Below are 20,303 nucleotides of genomic sequence, written 5' to 3'. Positions count from 1 at the left end.
TGCGTGGAGGTGCTTTGCTGGGGATTCCGTCAGTGATTTACTTAGAATTCAAGGCACGTTTAACCAGCATGGCTACCACAGCATTCTGCAGTGATCGGCATAGTTTGCACTTAGTCCTGTTGAAAAACAAATTATACTAGGACTATGAACCAACACACCTCCAAGCTATTTGACCAAGAAGGAGAGTGATGGAGTGCTGCATCAGATGATCTGGCCTCCACAATCACCTGACCTCAACCCAATTGAGATGGTTTGGGATGAGTTGGACCGCGGAGTGAAGAAAAAGCAGCCAACAAGTGCTCAGCGTATGTGGGAACGCCTTCAAGTCTGTTGGGAAAGCATTCCAGGTGAAGCTGGTTGAGAGAATGCCAAGAGTGTGCAAAGGGTGGCTACTTTGAAGAATGTAAAATAAAATATTTTTGAATTAGTTTAACACTTTTTGGTTACTACATGATTCCATATGTGTCATTTCCTAGTTGTGATGTCTTAACTATTATTCTACAATGTAGAAAATTGTCAAAATAAAGAAAAACCCTTGTAGGTCTGTCCAAACTTTTAACTTGAATGTGTCGACCGTGTCCACAGTGTGTCCAGATTCCCTTTTCCCGCGCTATATCAAGTGCCAGTATGCGTTCTATTAACGGTGGGATAGGCTAAATATGATAACACGATAATTACAACTGATGGCAGTAGCTAACTAGCCAGCTAACCTCTGTAGCTAGCTAGCAAGCAACGTTAAAGGGATAACAAACGGGTTAGCAGAACTCTACTCTATTTGGGAGGAGTGCTGATGACATCGGCCACTGGATGTGCTTTTGGTAGCCTAATTGTGTCCAGACTGAGGAGAAATCCGCACACAATGAATCCCTGCCCCACCACCTGAAGTGGTCAGCCAGTTCTGAACAGAATCAGACCACAAAGCAACTTTTGTGCACCTAGACCTGTCTTTTTCAATGAGAGCAGAAGTCACTTGTAAGTGTCAAGTGTAGACAAGACGGAGCTCTGAAGATCACTGAAGTTACTATTTGACTTCATTTTTGTGTGTTGGGGGGATTCCATCCGAATCAAAACAGGCAAACTCTCATTTCCTTTCAAATGGGAGTTTTGTTGCAATCTTGTCCCAGCTCTGTGGCGCAGACAGACACCACTCTGTGATGACAGGTGGCAGGGCCGCTGCTTTGCCACGAGCTCTAGGCAGACTATAACCATGGAGTGGCACTTGAGGGAGACATGGGTCCTGCACGATGACGGTATTAGTCCAAGCTGTCACCAGATTGACGAAAGCAGGTTCTTACCATGTGTTTAGGGCAGGCTATATGTAATATGCTGTTGTATCTTGTATATGAAAAGTATTTTGACGTATATTCAATCAACATCTATATCCTGATGTTATGGGGATGAGACAAACACTGTTCTTGTCTTTAAGGATGTCATAAGGTGAAAGCACCAATTTGTAAGTCGCTCTGGATAAGAGCGTCTGCTAAATGACTTAAATGTAAATGTAAAGAATGTAGTTTTGAATTAATTGTCAGAGCAATATTTTCTGTGTGAACTGGAATGAGCCTCAAGTTTATATGAATTGCTTTGCCCTTCTCGGGACCCTCTGGATATTAGTTTGTGTTCTATTTTACTCCCTGGAGATATTGCTGAATCCTGTTTGAGTTCGCTCAAAAGTATTGTTTGATTATAGCACTGTAAATGGGAAGGAGATGGCTTACTAAATTGTGTAGGGTTTCAACTCTAACTTAGATTCATGAAACTAAGGGAATGGGATTCCTGTCATTGCAACCTATTAAAACTTTCTGTAAACTGTTAACGAGAGAGAAGCATCTGTTCTTCGGTAGGTGAACTCTGTTAGTTCCTTCTGTGATACGCTCGTATCTCTCTCACTAACTCTGTATGACAGGTGTGGTTGTGTATACAGTTGAAGTCAGAAGTTTACATACACTTAGGTTGGAGTCATTAAAACTCGTTTTTCAACCACTCCACAAATTTCTTGTTAACAAACTATAGTTTTGGCAAGTCAGTTAGGACACCTACTTTGTGCATGACACCAGTAATGTTTCCAACAATTGTTTACAGACAGATTATTTCACTTATAATTCACTGTATCACAATTCCAGTGGGTCAGAAGTTTACATACACTAAGTTGACTGTGCCTTTAAACAGCTTGGAAAATTCCATAAAATGATGTCATGGCTTTAGAAGCTTCTGATAGGCTAATTGACATCATTTGAATCAAGTGGAGGTGTACCTGTGGATGTATTTCAAGGCCTCCCTTCAAACTCAGTGCCTATTTACTTGACATCATGGGAAAATCTAAAGAAATCAGCCAAGACCCCAGAATTTTTTTTTGTAGACCTCCAGAAGTCTGGTTCATTCTTGGGAGCAATTTCCAAACGCCTGAGGGTAGGTACTGCGTTCATCTGTACAAACAATAGTATGCAAGTATAAACACCATGGGACCACGCACCCATCATACCGCTCAGGAAGGAGACTCGTTCTGTCTCCTAGAGATGAAAATACTTTGGTGCGAAAAGTGCGACTCAATCCCAAAACAACGGCAAAGGACCATGTGAAGATTCTGGAGGAAACGGGTACAAAAGTATCTCTATCCACAGTAAAACGAGTCCTATATCGACATAACCTGAAAGGCCACTCGGCAAGGAAGAAGCCACAGCTCCAAACCCGCCATAAAAACGCCAGACTACGGTTTGCAACTGCACATGGGGACAAAGATTGTACTTTTTGGAGAACTGTCCTCTGGTCTGATGAAAAATAATTTAACTGTTTGGCCATAATGACCATCGTTATGTTTGGAGGAAAAAGGGGGATGCTTGCAAGCTGAAGAACACCATCCCATCGGTGAAGGACATGGGTGGCAGCATCATGTTTTGGGGGTGCTTTGCTGCAGGAGGGAATGGTGCACTTCACAAAATAGATGGCAACATAAGGAAGGGAAATATGTGGATATATTGAAGCAACATCTCAAGACATCAGTCGGGAAGTTAAAGCTTGGTCGCAAATGGACAATGATCCCAAGCATACTTCCAAAGTTGTGGCAAAATGGCTGCACAACAAAGTCAAGGTATTGGAATGGCCATCACAAAGGCATAACCTCAATCCTAAAGAACATTTGTGGACAGAACTGAAAAAGCGTGTGTGAGCAAGGAGGCCTACCAACCTGATTCCGTTACACCAGAACTGCCAGGAGGACTGGGCCAAAATTCACCCAACTTATTGTGGAAGGCTGGGAATGTGGGGAATTCCCACTGGGAATGTGATGAAAGAAATAAAAGCTGAAATAATTATTTATCTCTCTTATTCTGACATTTCACATTCTTAAAATAAAGTGGTGATCCTAACTGACTTAAGACAGGGAAGTTTTACTAGGATTAAATGTCAGGAATTGTGAAAAACTGAGTTTTAAATGTATTTGGCTAAGGTGTATGTAAACTTCTGACTTACTTACAACTGTATATGTGTCACTCACTGCCATTGCCATTCTCCTCAGACAAGCTGGTCCCCACTGAATGGAGCTGCATGACGGGGGTTCTGATCTGCTGGAATAATTGAGACAAGGCTGTCTGTTATCCATGACGACACACACGCCCCCATCCTTCCCCACACAAGATCTAGCATCCATGGTGTTTTGTGTGACAGGAATGAGATCACTAACTGTGGGTGGGGGAGACCATTGGGGATGGAGTTTACAGCTCACACTGAAGGAAGGAACCACTATAACCCTATAGATGAGGCTTTTTGCTCCTACTGCTTATTCCCTTGATTTGTGTAGATCTTGCTTAGAAGTTGACACGGTAATATCATAAACTTTATAAGAGTGCTGGGAAGGGGGATATATCCTACATACCGGTATGGATTTTAAAAATACGGTTAGGGTTAGGGGTGTAATGATTAACCAAACCGATGGTTGATATGTATTACGGTTTTTGAGTCACGTATTTCATTTTCCTGCTAACAGTTACTGTAGTTAATTTTTGTTTATTTAATAGCCATGTTTACATATTGATTTCACACGCATATTGCACTTTATTTTAGTGTTGAGTAATTGTGTGCTTCATTTAAGAAAATACAAAGTGTTGGTATTCCATATATGATCATGAGTCATAATGCCTGATGAGAGCACCATCAGGAATATCAACCCTTTGTATTTTCTTAAATGAAAACAGTAAAGTAAAGTGAAATATGTAAGGCTGACATTGTATAGGTCTATGCTCTAATATTTTCTTACAAAGATAAAAATGTGCGCACGTGTGTGACTTTCATAAAGAGGGCGTGTCTTTCACAGTCCGGGGTAATGTAATGGCCTGTCACTTAAGTATTTATCCAAAGACCATACAGTATGAAGATAGGCTAAAACTGCTTCTCCAATAGAAATCCCCTATCACACTTGTTGGCAATGTTGGCAATGTTGGCTTGCTAAACTCGTGCGGAGAAACCTCGGTTCCAACGCGCCGAACTGCACATGTGCAGAATGTCAAATCAAAGGCACTCCTTTGATGTTTATGACGAAAATTTTTCAGTTTGTCATTTTCACGAGGTTGGAGTAATAACATGTTCAAGTACTTAAGACATGGGCTCGAATCTAGTTTGTGCCTTTTTTAGATTTGGATTAAATGAACAACTAACGAATAATTTTACATTTCTCAATCCCAAACCCCGGCCTGTTCTGTTTGGTCAATTTTGCAAGCGTTCCCGGAAGTCTCGCGACGTCACACTTCGTAGTTTAGAAATTCTGTGAGCGCTCTGTAACCCTGGAGGTCCATCAATCTGCAATTAAACGCAACACTGGGTGCATTGGCGAATTCATTGACAACTTGGGTTTTAGCTTGCTTATAGAGTGAGAGTACTACCTGTTTGCTGAAATGGGTACGAGCGGGCGAAGTTCGTAACGTGGCTCGGGCACTTACACGAGATGCTGAAACCCCCTATTCTCACCCACTGAGAATGTGCGCATTTCCACGTCTATAAATATACATATTGCCCTTGTAATTTCTTTGGTCTGTTCAGAATCAGCTGCTTGCATGCAAAGGGGAGACGACGTTGTTTTTGCGTTTTAGTCTTTCTCCGGTGGTAGGGATACTGGAGTGATGTCGGCGTAAATGTGTCAACGTGTTTTGAGGTGTTGGCAGCTGCATATGATATTCTCGTTGAGCAGTGGTGACATATTATTTCAGTCCATTGTCGTTGTAATATACTGGGAATCCAAAATGTTCCCAAACTGGAGATTTAAGCGACGATGGAGAATCCTTGTGGTTTATTGACGTCATCATACAGAACTAGTTCCCGGCTGTCAATTTGTAAGTCGCTCTGGATAAGAGCGTCTGCTAAATGACGTAAATGTAAATGTATGTGCCTCACAAAAGCACAGTTTGAAATACACCAATTTAAGATTTGTAATTTTGATTACTACGTACACATAGGCTCTAGTTTTAATGGAATAGCCTGACATTTTTATTCAGTTAAGATTTACTCCAGGCATGTAGCGCAGCGTTGCCCATAGGCCTAATGTTTTTATATTTGTATTTTATTCCGGCCCTTCTAAGGTCTACTACTACTTATACAACGTAATTAGAACTTTGATTATTCAGAAACATAAAATACTGTAAAGTACTGCCATTCTGCCAAAAATGAGGAACATATTTTGGCCATCTCCGCTAGTAGGGAGAGATTTAGAGTGCTGTTCAAATTGGACATAAACTTGGCAGTTGGTACACCGTGTCCAGTTAAGGGTGCCACCCTAGTGCGTTTGTGTGTTGTGAGGGTTCCTAGAAAAGACCTCATCTGCCTGAGGGCCGTTGGACCAACGCTGCAGGCTTTGTCAGGTTTTCAAGTTGAGACCAGCGCCACAGCCAAAAAACATGACCTTTGCCTGGCCTCTTGTTCCCTGTGAATCGAGAGACTCAATGAAGATATATATATATATATATATATTTATAATTTGGGTGTGAGGAACTGGCCAGCACGCCCCCTGGTTGACCAAAGACTAAGGGAATTTCTGCCATATGGCTTACAAAAGGGCTGTGTTCTGAAGAGCACAATGCACGGAAATGTTTTGAAACAGAAAATGTGCGTTCTTATTGGACAAGTTCAGGTCGTGCCTCCATGTCGGTATGTTTTTTTCTTCTTCTTGGGACATAGTCATTAGGGAACACCGTAGCAAAATGTTTTGCTGTCCAGGTTGGCCCTCCCTGTTTTTGTCATTTTTTCCCCCTGTCTGTTCTTCTGTTTTGGTGTCTAATGAATACGACATGTGAAAGTTGGGTGAAAACAAGAGTGGTTTGAGAAGTGTTGGCACTTGATATGGCCCTCTGTTGCTCAGTCACACAGCCAGCATTGCGGAGACAGCGCTCCTATAGTAAAGGCCAAACAAATACAGTGTGACGCCAGAGTAGTTCAGCTCTGCCCCAGAGGTACACAGGAACAGGTTTTTGTTAGGGAGGGGCCATTTTTTTATGTTCACAACCTTTAGTGACTCGGGCTCACGTTACAACATTAGGAAAGACTAGTTAGAACAATGGACATTTCACAGACCAGTTCAATTCTCCATTATTATTGTTATTATTATTATTATTATTATGAACCTCTGCTTGATAATACTCGTATATTAATTTGTTTTATTAGACTGAGGCCTGCGGTTGCTTTAGTCACTGTTTTGTCTCAACACATTTATTGTTGACTCATTTTATGTTGGTGTCAGATTGTTAAACGGTTAGTTCTGGCCACACAGTCTGATTGGCCGATGCCTCTTCCATGTTTCCCTGTAGTCTACACAGGCCGCTGTCCTCACAAGACAAGATGGCCGAACGAGAATGGAGTCCATGCACGCTCATTTTTAATTTATAATAATCCAAAGCGGTACTTTTATCCAAAGCGACATGTAGTCGTGTGTATACATTTTATGTATGGGTGGCACCGGGTATTGAACTCCCAATAGAATAAAAATCACTTTTTATTGGTCTCTTACGCATATTTAGCAGATGTTATTGCGGGTGTAGAGAGATGCTTTACAGCCATGCTCCACCAACTGAACCATACAGCACCATAAACCTCAAAGGCTTTTAGTTCAATCCCTACCTAAGCTATCTTTATTTGCTTTCCGGATGTTTAAAGTGGACTTTAAAACAGCCCTTCCCCGCTTTTATTTACTGTAGGCCTACATCTGAATTGAACTGTTTGTAGACCTCAGAGTGCATGTAGGGATACAGTCTCTGCGTGCCACCTTAAAGACCCACACCAGATTGATTTCCTGTGGCAACTCACCCCTGGCCAGATAGAATAACAACATGAAGCTGCCTGGCATTGTTGGGGTTGCGTTGCCATGGCAGAGCCAGTGTTTGTCTACCCTGCACAGTCTGCCCACAAAGAGAACTTCTGCTTGTTCTTCTCTTATTGGAAGACTAGTTGTCAACACTTTGCAGTTGTGCCTCCTGATGAACAATGCTTATCTGTTCTGTTCACTAAAGTTTATTGCAACGTACTGGCCGCCTACTTGTCGTCTTATTGTACTAGTGCAATATGTGAGTCATATCGTGTGTGTTCTGCGTAGCTGTTGTTTCCCACAAGGAAACACACAACATCTGCTCTGTGGGGCATGTGGCATGACACACCTGACAAGGGCCTCTCTCTCAACTCTCTCTTTCTGTCTCTCACTGTCTCTTTCCTCTCTTTCCCTCTGTCTACTGGAGGAATTTGATCTGGCCCTATGTGTCAGAAGGAGGCTCTTGGCATGGTGGATCAGGTTTTTGGCTGGCAGGCAGCACATCTCCGGATGTGTGGGTGTGGTGTGTGTTGGGGGTACTTTTCTAAGTGTAGGTGTTCAGCAGGTAATCCATTGTGCTGCAGAATTCCAAGCGATTGGGTTGGTTGAGAGTGCCGTTGTCAGGGAAACGGCGGTGGAGCTAATCACTTTGTCAGGACCCTGTGCTGAATATGAAGCTGTGATGATGCCTCTTATCCCGGGGGATAAAGGAAGTGTCGTCCATACCAGACAGTGATTATAAAGGGTGACGTTTCCTCTGATTAATTCCAGCGAAGGGTGTGTTTGAAATGAGATGCTGTGTGCATTAGTTTACTTAGATCACGACTTTGTTGTGGTTGTAGGTAGTTTTGGGGGATTTATTTTGTTCTGAGCCTTACAAGGTGCAGATTTACAGATTTGATGAAGGCCTAACTGCTTTGGCATAATGGGGTGTTGGCAGGACAGGCAGTACAGTGTGTCTGTCTGTGTGCCTGTCTGCCTGTGTTGCTTGTTTATGTGAGGGAGCAGGCATCTGTGCCCACGCTGCCGGGAAGCTGGCATGGCCATGAATGAGTCATACCCCCCACTACTACTACTTCTACCACCTTAAAGGATGATCTGGGATAAGAGTTTGTTCACGACTCCTGCTGGCACCACACTGACAACTAGAGAACAAGGAGCTCTTTTTGTGTTAGTGGATGTTTGTGGTCTAACGTTAACTGTCTACAGTAAAAATGTTTTATACTCCGTGTATGAGTCGTCTTCAATAATCCAGTGAGATTGTGAACTAATCGTTTGAGTTGGTAATTTTATTCAACAGAAAATATGTACCAAAAGGCAATGTTTTTTTTTTTTAGTGGACTGTAAGTGGATTTTAGTGGCCTAACCCCCACACCTGGGCTGTATGGACAAATCCATATCACGATAAATGGACTAATTGATGGTATAATGATAAATGGAATGATACATTTTTAACATTAAGCTGTCCCACCTTTTTAAAATTTTTATTTCTCTTTACTACAACTAATTTTATGGTTGTAGCCATCGATTGTTCCATTAACAATCTGTCATTAGTCAACTTATTTCATTTAAAACTAAACACCACTCTAGTACAGGCTACTTATCTAATCGTAATGATCAGTGTCAATCATTTCTGGTTTACACAAACACACCTGCTGCTGCTGCTCCTCGTGCTGCTACTACTACTACTAGTAGTGCTAGGCTGCTACTACTACTACTACTAGTAGTGCTAGGCTGCTACTACTACTACTACTAGTAGTGCTAGGCTGCTACTACTACTACTACTAGTAGTGCTAGGTTGCTACTACTACTACTACTAGTAGTGCTAGGCTGCTACTACTACTAGTAGTGCTAGGCTGCTACTACTACTAGTAGTGCTAGGCTGCTACTACTACTAGTAGTGCTAGGCTGCTACTACTACTAGTAGTGCTAGGCTGCTACTACTACTAGTAGTGCTAGGCTGCTACTACTACTAGTAGTGCTAGGCTGCTACTACTACTAGTAGTGCTAGGCTGCTACTACTACTAGTAGTGCTAGGCTGCTACTACTACTAGTAGTGCTAGGCTGCTACTACTACTAGTAGTGCTAGGGCTACTACTACTAGTAGTGCTAGGCTGCTACTACTACTAGTAGTGCTAGGCTGCTACTACTACTAGTAGTGCTAGGCTGCTACTACTACTAGTAGTGCTAGGCTGCTACTACTACTACTAGTAGTGCTAGGCTGCTACTACTACTACTAGTAGTGCTAGGCTGCTACTACTACTACTAGTAGTGCTAGGCGGCTGCTACTACTACTAGTAGTGCTAGGCGGCTGCTACTACTACTAGTAGTGCTAGGCGGCTGCTACTACTACTAGTAGTGCTAGGCGGCTGCTACTACTACTAGTAGTGCTAGGCTGCTGCTACTACTACTAGTAGTGCTAGGCTACGCCACACTACTAGTAGTGCTAGGCTGCTGCTACTACTACTAGTAGTGCTAGGTGCTGCTACTACTACTAGTAGTGCTAGGCTGCTACTACTACCATTAGTAGTGCTAGGCTGCTACCACTACTACTAGTAGTGCTAGGCTGCTACTACTACTACTAGTAGTGCTAGGCTGCCACTACTCACTAGTAGTGCTAGGCTGCTACTACTACTACTAGTAGTGCTAGGCTGCTACTACTACTACTAGTAGTGCTAGGCTGCTACTACTACTACTAGTAGTGCTAGGCTGCTACTACTACTACTAGTAGTGCTAGGCTGCTACTACTACTACTACTAGTAGTGCTAGGCTGCTACTACTACTACTAGTAGTGCTAGGCTGCTACTACTACTACTAGTAGTGCTAGGCTGCTACTACTAGTAGTGCTAGGCTGCTACTACTAGTAGTGCTAGGCTGCTACTACTACTACTAGTAGTGCTAGGCTGCTACTACTACTACTAGTAGTGCTAGGCTGCTACTACTAGTAGTGCTAGGCTGCTACTACTACTACTAGTAGTGCTAGGCTGCTACTACTACTACTAGTAGTGCTAGGCTGCTACTACTAGTAGTGCTAGGCTGCTGCTACTACTAGTAGTGCTAGGCTGCTGCTACTACTAGTAGTGCTAGGCTGCTACTACTACTAGTAGTGCTAGGCTGCTACTACTACTAGTAGTGCTAGTGCTACTACTACTAGTAGTGCTAGGGCTGCTACTACTACTAGTAGTGCTAGGCTGCTACTACTACTAGTAGTGCTAGGCTGCTACTACTACTAGTAGTGCTAGGCTGCTACTACTACTAGTAGTGCTAGGCTGCTACTACTACTAGTAGTGCTAGGCTGCTACTACTACTAGTAGTGCTAGGCTGCTACTACACTAGTAGTGCTAGGCTGCTACTACTAGTAGTAGTGCTAGGCTGCTACTACTACTACTAGTAGTGCTAGGCTGCTACTACTAGTAGTGCTAGGCTGCTACTACTACTAGTGCTAGGCTGCTACTACTACTAGTAGTGCTAGGCTGCTACTACTAGTAGTAGTGCTAGGCTGCTACTACTAGTAGTGCTAGGCTGCTACTACTAGTAGTAGTGCTAGGCTGCTACTACTAGTAGTAGTGCTAGGCTGCTACTACTAGTAGTAGTGCTAGGCTGCTACTACTAGTAGTAGTGCTAGGCTGCTACTACTAGTAGTAGTGCTAGGCTGCTACCACTAGTAGTAGTGCTAGGCTCTTTACTACTAGTAGTAGTGCTAGGCTGCTACTACTAGTAGTAGTGCTAGGCTGCTACTACTAGTAGTAGTGCTAGGCTGCTACTACTAGTAGTAGTGCTAGGCTGCTACGACTAGTAGTAGTGCTAGGCTGCTACGACCACTAGTAGTGCTAGGCTGCCACGACTACTAGTAGTGCTAGGCTGCTACTACTACTAGTAGTGCTAGGCTGCTACTACTACTAGTAGTGCTAGGCTGCTACTACTACTAGTAGTGCTAGGCTGCTACTACTAATAGTAGTGCTAGGCTGCTACTACTAATAGTAGTGCTAGGCTGCTGCTACTACTAGTAGTGCTAGGTGCCACTACTACTAGTAGTGCTAGGCCTGCTACACTACTAGTAGTGCTAGGCTGCTACCACTACTAGTAGTGCTGGGCTGCTACTACTACTAGTAGCTAGCTACCACTACTAGTGCCGCACCACTAGTAGTAGTGCCAGGGCTACTACTACTAGTAGTGCTAGGCGCTACTACTACTAGTAGTGCTAGGCGCCACTACTACTAGTAGTGCTAGGTCAGCTACCACTACTAGTAGCTAGGCTGCTACTACTACTAGTAGTGCTGCCACTACTACTAGTAGTGCTAGGTTGCCACTACCAGTAGTAGTGCTAGGTGCTACTACTAGTAGTAGGCTAGGTAGTGCCACCACCAGTGCTAGGCTGCTACTGCTACTACTAGTAGTGCTGAGGCGCTCACTAGTAGTGCTAGGCTGCTACTACTACTAGTGCTAGCTGCCTAGTAGTGTGGGCTGCACTACTACTAGTAGTGCTAGGCTGCTACTACTACTAGTAGTGCTAGGCTGCTACTACTAAATAGTAGTGCTAGGCTGCTACTACTAATAGTAGAGGCTGCTACTACTAATAGTAGTGCTAGGCTGCTACTACTAATAGTAGTGCTAGGCTGCTACTACTAGTAGTAGTGCTAGGCTGCTACGACTAGTAGTAGTGCTAGGCTGCTACTACTAGTAGTAGTGCTAGGCTGCTACTACTAGTAGTAGTGCTAGGCTGCTACTACTAGTAGTAGTGCTCGGCTGCTACTACTAGTAGTAGTGCTCGGCTGCTACGACTAGTAGTAGTGCTCGGCTGCTACGACTAGTAGTGGTAGTGCTCGGCTGCTACGACTAGTAGTGGTGGTGCTCGGCTGCTACGACTAGTAGTGGTGGTGCTAGTGCTGCAGACTGTCCGCAATAGGCTGAGAGAGGCTGGGAAGAGGGCTTGTAGGCCTGTTGTAAGTCAAGTCCTCACCAGACATCACTGGCAACAATGTCGCCTATGGGCACAAACCCACTGTTGCTGGACCAGACAGGACTGGCAAAAAGTGCTCTTCACTGACGAGTCGCGGTTTTGTCTCACCAGGGGTGATGGTCGGATTCGCGTTTATTGTCGCAGGAATGAGCGTTACACCAAGGCCTGTACTCTGGAGGGGGATCGATTTGGAGGTGGAGGGTTCGTCATGGTCTGGGGGGTTGTGTCACAGCATCATCAGACTGAGCTTGTTGTCATTGCAGGCAATCTCAACGCTGTGCATTACAGGGAAGACATTCTCCTCCCTCATGTGGTACACTTCCGGCAGGCTCATCCTGACATGACCCTCCAGCATGACAATGCAACCAGCCATACTGCTCGTTCTATGCATGATTTCCTGCAAGACAGTAATGTCTGTTCTGCCATGGCCAGCGAAGAACCCAGATCTCAATCCCATTGAGCACGTCTGGGACCTGTTTGATCGGAGGGTGAGGGCTTGGGTCATTCCCCCCAGAAATGTCCGGGAACTTGCAGGTGCCTTGGTGGAAGAGTGTGGTAACACCTCACAGCAAGAACCGACAAATCTGGTGCAGTCCATGAGGAGGAGATGCACTGCAGTACTTTGTATCTGGTGTGGCCACCAGCTGCATTGACTGTTACTTTTGATTTTGACCCCCCCCTTTGTTCAGGGACACATTATTCCGTTTCTGTTAGTCACATGTCTGTGGAACTTGTTAAGTTTATGTCTGTTGAATCTTTTTCATACAAATATTTACACGTTATGTTTGCTGAAAATCAATGCAGCTGACAGTGAGAGGACGTTTCTTTTTTTGCTGAGTTTACTACGACTACCGCTACTTGTGCTGCTACTACTACGACTGCTACTATTGCTGCTACTAGTTCTGCTGCTACTACTAGTGCTGCTGCTGCTACTACTCGTGCTGCTGCTACTGCTGCTACTACTACTGCTGCTACTAGTGCTAGTGCTGCTGCTACTAGTGCTGCTGCTACTACTGCTAAGTACTACTGCTGCTGCTACTACTGCTAAGTACTACTGCTGCTGCTACTCCTGCTGCTACTACTACTACTACTCTTGCTCCTACTACTAGTACTACTGTTACTACTATGACTAGTAATACTAGTGCTGCTGCTACTACTAGTACTACTGTTACTACTATGACTAGTACTACTGCTACTAGTGCTGCAACGGCTACTGCTACTAGTGCTGCTACTACTGATGCTACTACTACTACTACTACTACTACTACTACTACTACTAGTGCTGCTACTGCTACTAGTGCTGATGCTACTGCTACTACTAGAGCTTCTAGTGCTGATGCTACTGTTACTACTAGTGCTGATGCTGCTGCTACTACTAGTGCTGATGCTACTAGTGCTAGTACTCCTGCTGCTACTATTGCAACTGCTACTACTATTGCTGCTAATACTATACTACTAGTGCTGCTAATACTATACTACTAGTGCTACTACTACTACTACTACTAGTGCTGCTACTGCTACTAGTGCTGCTACTACTGATGCTACTACTACTACTACTACTACTAGTGCTGCTACTAGTGCTGATGCTACTGCTACTACTAGTGCTGATGCTACTGCTACTACTAGAGCTGCTAGTGCTGATGCTACTGTTACTACTAGTGCTGATGCTGCTGCTACTACTAGTGCTGATGCTACTAGTGCTAGTACTCCTGCTGCTACTACTGCAACTGCTACTACTATTGCTGCTAATACTATACTACTAGTGCTGCTAATACTATACCACTAGTGCTGCTACTACTACTGTAGTAGTGCTGCTACTACTGGTGCTGCTATTACTACTACTACTACTACTACTAGTACTACTACTACTACTACTTAGCCTACTACTAATTATTACATTAAGTGATGTTTTTTGAAATCAAGTTCCTCCATACTGGCACCACATGGACAGTGCTAAAGAATGAGGACCTCTGAGTCAAGGAATGAACACTGTCGGCTCTGCTGCTGACCCCTGACCTCTCATCAGCTAACATGAGCTTAGCACCTCAGGATAGCCTAGCTACGCATGGTGCTAAGGCTAGCACCCATCCACCCTAGCTCAATGCCAATTCATAGTTTAATTCTCAACACTCACCCCTATGTTCACTCTAAGGGATCAACACAGTGTCCTCAAACGGAGCTGACAGAGGTTCCAAAAAATTCAGCTGCACAAATGTACATACAACTACGTGTAGAGCGACGCAAACGGTCCTCTGTCGGCTCTATTTGTGTAGACCCCTTTAGGCGTCAGACTCAGACCAACATGACAACACACTTTGAGTGACAGCTGCTTGAATGAACAAGTCTAGAAGCTACTCTAAATAGGCGTATGCTTCTGGTTTAGTTATCATGACCGTGTGTCCCTAGTCCATCAATATTGATATTTTCATTGTCACAGGGCACTTGGCAAGCTGCTTTAAAAGCCCATTCAGGCTAGCCTCGTTAAGCTGTGGGTAATGCAATGTTATAACTTAGATGTTATGGCAAGATGTATTTAAATGGCTCAGTCCGTGTTAATTGAAACATACAGTATAGTATTGATTAGCTCTGAAACAAACAATACATCAGTCACTAAGTTTTGTGTTATGTTGCCATAGTGCAAAAACCTGTATATTCAGCTGTTTTTTCGTGTGGGTGTGTTTACTTTGGCAGTCCAATTCTGATCTTTTTTTTCACTAATTGGTCTTTTGACCAATCAGATCTGAAAAAGATCTGATGTGAATAGCACTGATGTGCTTTGTCAAAAGACCAATTAGTGGTCTTCAGAGTTTTGGTGTGAAATGTCTGACACTACATTGAGAGAGCCAGACCCCTCTGTCTACGCATACACATTTAAAAAGTAACAAGACAAGTTGTTTTCCAGTCACAAGTCCACTAACCACCACCAGACAAACACGGTCTCTGTGTCATAACGGAGCGTTTAGCTGGAACACATTTTATGGTGTGCTTTATTATATGGTAAACAATGTATTTAAAAAAACAAAAGTCTATTTCTTGACTCTGTTACCAGTGAGGTGTAACCATGGATACGATGGTTTAAAAAAGTAGGAACGTCAGTGCCTTATCTCTGTCTGCTATAGTGCACTGCATAGCATACTACGGGCTCTGTTGAATCAAGCTAACTCACTATCTGAATGGTGAAGGGGTTGGACGAACAACATATTTGTGGTACGAGAAAGCATGTTCGGATTCATTCGGATGAGAACTTTGTTTAATACGCGAAAAGAAACTTGCATGCATTTTGATTTGCACACACACAATCTTTTGGCCAAGATTCAATATCAGCCATGATCAGTACCCTGCGTATGTCTCTATCCCATGATTTGGAAAGTACCACTAAGTAGGCACATGAGACATGTATAGATTCAATAGCGTGACAAACCCTCATGGTATGGAAGGAATGCTGGCTGGCTGTGGTTCCCCCCCCCACCCCCTCAGAGCTAAGGAGACAGCCACGGGTAAGAGTGTTCTATGGGATGCATCTGTGTCCTCCTATGAGCCTGAGTGCCTGTCTGTCCCACTCACTCTCTCCATTGAGCTAGCCAAAGAGGAAGCCACTGTGTGCATATGTCGTCCGTCCCCCTTCCCTCACCATTTGACCATGTAACGCTCCAGGGAACTTTTAGCATTTCCATTGTATTCTCCAACCAAACACCATCAGAGGGGATGCCACCCCTCTCTCATTAATCAAAGCGTTTTTTTATTGCCTGCCTTGTTTGTGGAAGCCCTCGATCTTTCACAAAACATGAAACTGTATTGTCTGGCTCTTGACCATGATGTAATGCTTTGAGGGTGAAATCCAACAGGGATGCACCACTCAATCTTGAGTCGTGCTGAGAAATCAGTCTTTGATTAGCATACTGCGACTGTATCAAGTGTCTTACAGTAAGAGTGCTGATTTAAGATCAGTTTGGCCTTTTTTGATAACTCATAAAATTACATATGACAGGGGAATCTGATCCTAGTTCAGCACTCCTACTCTGAGATTCTTTATACAGAGCTGAGCTGTGTACCTCCTGATGTAAAATATTTCTCTTTGTTGAGTTGGTAGCAGTTCTGTTTATCCCTACACCTTTTTAGTGAGATAATTAAAGGCTGCTAAATCCAGAGGGATATCCTGAAACTCTCATTTTGACTTTGCTGCTGGTGAATAAAGAAACCCTGCTATGCTTCCCTCCCCAACCGCCTGTGTGGAGATTGAACCTCTTTCTTCCTCTACTGCTCATGTTGCTACACGTGATGCACTGGATAACGTCTGACCTGGCAAGAACAAGGTCATGGTGCCGTGCTGAAAGTCTGAGACGGAGTTGATTTAAACACTATTATGAAGCCGGCTAAATTAAGTCCAGAGCCGTGTGCTCTTTCAGTTCAGAGGAGCCACGTTGCTCCTTTCTTCGTTCTGGCTCCTGCCCCATGCTGCAGCTGACTCCTGACTCACCACTGGAAAATGTCTCTTCCTGTGTGGGTCTCCGCTGCTTTCTTAGCTTTTCTTTCTTCTTAGACGGCCGTGTTGCTTCTTTATGCTATATTCTCCTTCCAAAGCCCAGTGTTTTTCTTGGACGTCTGAATAAGCCCTATTTGCACCACAGAGAACTCCTCCAATTGCTCCAAAGTCTATGAAGCAGTCCGTATTCAATGGGATCCCCACACTCTCACATGTCACATTATGCAAGATGACCTGGACTTACGCTGCCAAGTTATTAGAGGCTGTACCGTTGACAGTATTTATGCTTGTGTTTTATATCGTGCCCAGCCAATGGCTTGTTCAGCGATATGTTGAGGGATTTGAGTACCAGGTAGACTATTATAAAAGTAATAGTTTTTTTATACCCACAAAGAGAGAGCAGCTGTGATAGTTGCCACCCCCTCTGAGTCAAACTGGTTGTAAATAACAGGTGTAAACTGCTTCCCATCGATGCAGAGTGAAAAATAGTAACACAAGGAATAAATGGCACATCACTAATTACAAATGCTCATGACAAAATATTTGCCATGGTGCTTATTACTGCTAATTGGTGAGTCATGTTACGTCTTCTACAGCCGGAACATCTGTTAAATCATCTCTGAGCTTTAGCATAGCGGTCCTTATTCTCCGGATGGAAACGTTTTAAATCCCACGTGAAAAGAATAACAAGACTCCAATTCTTTAGTTTTCACAGAGCGTTTTTTTTAAGACTTGTTTCGTCTTGATTTATGCTCACAGTGGATTCCACACGGCTCTGCTGCTCTCTTCTGCCTCTCCCAAGTCACGAAGCTCCTAACTCTCTCCATGCCCCTTAGTCTGCGACCAGGAAGTGAACAAGTCCAGTCATTCCTTAAGTACATTAGGTACTTTATGGTGGGATGCTGTTCAGACACTCACTTACTGTTAGACATATACAATCATATTAGGGATTCTACATATGCTGTTAGAATGTGTAGGACTGTCCCATGGTGAAAGTGAGGTATAAGTAGGCGATCGTTCCCATGTGACTTCCTCAGTACCATCTATAGACTAAGGCTGTGTCCTAAAAGTGAACCTATTCCTGCATCTCAGTGCTTGACGCATCACCACAGACACCCTGGTTCGATTGCAGGCTTTATCACAACCGGCCGTGATTGGGAGTCCCATAGGGCGGCGCACAATTGGCCCTGTGTAGGCCATCGTTGTAAATAAGAATTTGTTCTTAACTGACCTGCCGAGTTAAATAAATATAAATATTCCCTACATAGTGCGCATAGGTTGCATCACAAATGGCACCCTAAGACCTAGGCTACATTCTCTGAACTCTATCCTCACCTTTTGCTCTTCTCTCTCCTCAGGCACGCCCAGTCATGATCGAGGACAAGGGTCACCGTGTGACCGACTACTTTGTGGTGGCCGGGCTGACGGACAAGTCCACGCCACTGGAGCAGGACCTGTCGGAGACCAAGTCCAGCGGGCCCAAGGCGCCCATCACTGACCTGGCTGTCATCAACAAGTCAGCGGGCGAGACGGTGCCGGAGGGCTTCACCTGCATCGAGAGCACCTACAGTGCACAGCAGGCCAACCTCAACCATGGCAGCCTTAAGAGCCCCGAGATATTTCTCTGCTACAAGAGGGGCCACGACAAGCCCCCGCTCATTGACATCGGGTGTGTGTGTGTGCTCTTCTGTGAACCCAAATGAGCTATTCAAAGTGTGTGAGCACCACACTAGTTAGTGTTACACAATGGTATCATTAGGGTTAACTCTAAAACAGGAAAGCCATAACCTCTAAGTCCCTTACTCGTCCTAATGAGACCAATTACCGGAGTAGTCATTTCTAATAAAGCTGCTAAGTACATCTAGTTTAATCAATTTCCATTGATAAGAGAGAATGGTCGTGAAATATTGCTTCTCGTGTATTATTGCGCTTTTGTGGACTAACCCTTGGTAATATGGTGCGTGCTTATGAGTTTAATGGGTTATATGCTAGATTTATTGAATGCATCCCAATTTGTGAAGTAAATCATTTCATTTTCAGGCACTTTTCCTTTTCTGTCTATTAGGGAAATAAGAGCACCCAATAATGTTGCATTTTGGAAGAGTGATATCACCCACTATTTAATTAGTGTCTAGAAACCACAGATATTCCCCCACCAGTGGAAAATATCTACTCTTTTTTGCGTTTTGCCTTCACTTCAGTTCTGTTTTGTTTCCAGTGGCCATGTAACGTTCTGTGGCCAGAGAAGGAGGTGCGTAGCAATGACCCCCATTGGCTTTACTTGAAATGTGACGACACTGAAGTTTAAACTTTGCACCATGCTAACTCATCGAGACGCCAAAAACTCTTTTGGTGTTGCAAGGTTGAATAAACTTCAAAAGACCCGTGTATTTACAATTTGTATGTTTTCTGAAGTAGAATGTGCGGTATCTATTGGGGTTAAACTCCAGAGATGGCTCAGTGAAACATTTGTGTTCTGTGGTAGTGACTGCCTACTACAGTAGTTCAGACTCGTTCTGCAGAGTGAACAAGAGACCAGGTCTGAGTGAGGACTGATTATGTGTAGGCAGGAGTCATTCCCCAACACTCTATCTCAGCTTCCTCACACGTTGACGCTCAGGACTTTTGAATGCAGGTCAGAGGGTAGCCGCGTGGGCGACGGCATTAGTCTGTGACACTCTTTCCTTCTCTCTTTCTCAGTTTTTACCTACTGTGGGATATGTTGGACAACATTTAGAAAATTCACTCAAGTGGTGTCCTGTAGTTGGAGGCGCTGGCCATACCTAGGCTTATTTTCTTTTGGCCATGGTGGTACTGGGTCTTTCTGTTTCCCTTTCATTCTTACCAGTTTGTGAAAGACTCTGTAAAGGTAATTGCTCCTCCAATTCACTTCATCTGTAGAATTATTCTGTCTAGTTTGTGAATGTGTTTGTTGTTTGTATGTATTCATGTGTGATGTGAGTGAATGTGCACATATTATACACTAATATTATCTCTCTCTCCCCCTCTCTCTCTCCGTCTCCCCCCTCTCTGTCTGTCTGTCTCCCCCCTCTCTCTGTATCTCAGGGTGTTATATGAAGGTAAGGAGCGTCTCATCCAGGGCTGTGAGGTAATCCAGGCCACGCCGTATGGCCGCTGTGCCAACGTCAACAACAGCTCTGCCACCTCGCAGCGCATCTTCATCACCTTACGCCGCGCGCCACCTGTCCAGCCCCAGAACTCCCTGTCCGTCACCGACATCTGCGTCATCGTCACCAGCAAGGGCGAGACGCCGCCACACACCTTCTGCAAGGTGGACAAGAACCTCAACTGTGGCATGGTGAGTTGAGGCCACTGGTAATGAAGTAGGCTCATGACCAACTCAGTGGCCTTGGGATTAGAGTTTCCCTCCTGTGATTGGAAGGTTGGTGCTTCCATCCCTCATCGAGTCATATCAAAGACTCTAAAAATGGCACCCGATGCCTCTGCTTGGCACTCCGCATTAGGAGATGGACTAGAGCCCTGTCCAGGGGTGGACTTGTACATCAAGCTCCCTCACGCTACAGAAACAGGAGATGGGCTCCTGCCCTATGGGGAGT

The 20,303-nt window shown here is 44.2% G+C and overlaps 1 protein-coding gene across 1 annotated transcript in view; it reads left to right on the top strand.

Annotated features, from left to right (window-relative positions):
• LOC115133570 (DENN domain-containing protein 4C-like) overlaps positions 1 to 20,303 on the top strand; it is a 64,140-nt gene that overhangs the window by 10,227 nt on the left and 33,610 nt on the right. Inside the window, 2 exon segments of the mRNA XM_029666966.2 lie at positions 18,084 to 18,394; positions 19,792 to 20,044. Coding sequence (XP_029522826.2) covers positions 18,096 to 18,394; positions 19,792 to 20,044 — 552 coding nt within the window. The 5' untranslated portion in view covers positions 18,084 to 18,095.

Source organism: Oncorhynchus nerka, linkage group LG8, assembly GCF_034236695.1.
Source record: "Oncorhynchus nerka isolate Pitt River linkage group LG8, Oner_Uvic_2.0, whole genome shotgun sequence".
NCBI classification, from domain to species: domain Eukaryota; kingdom Metazoa; phylum Chordata; class Actinopteri; order Salmoniformes; family Salmonidae; genus Oncorhynchus; species Oncorhynchus nerka.
The sequence above is the reverse complement of the archived record's forward strand: the minus strand, read 5'-3'. Positions and strand labels throughout refer to the sequence as shown.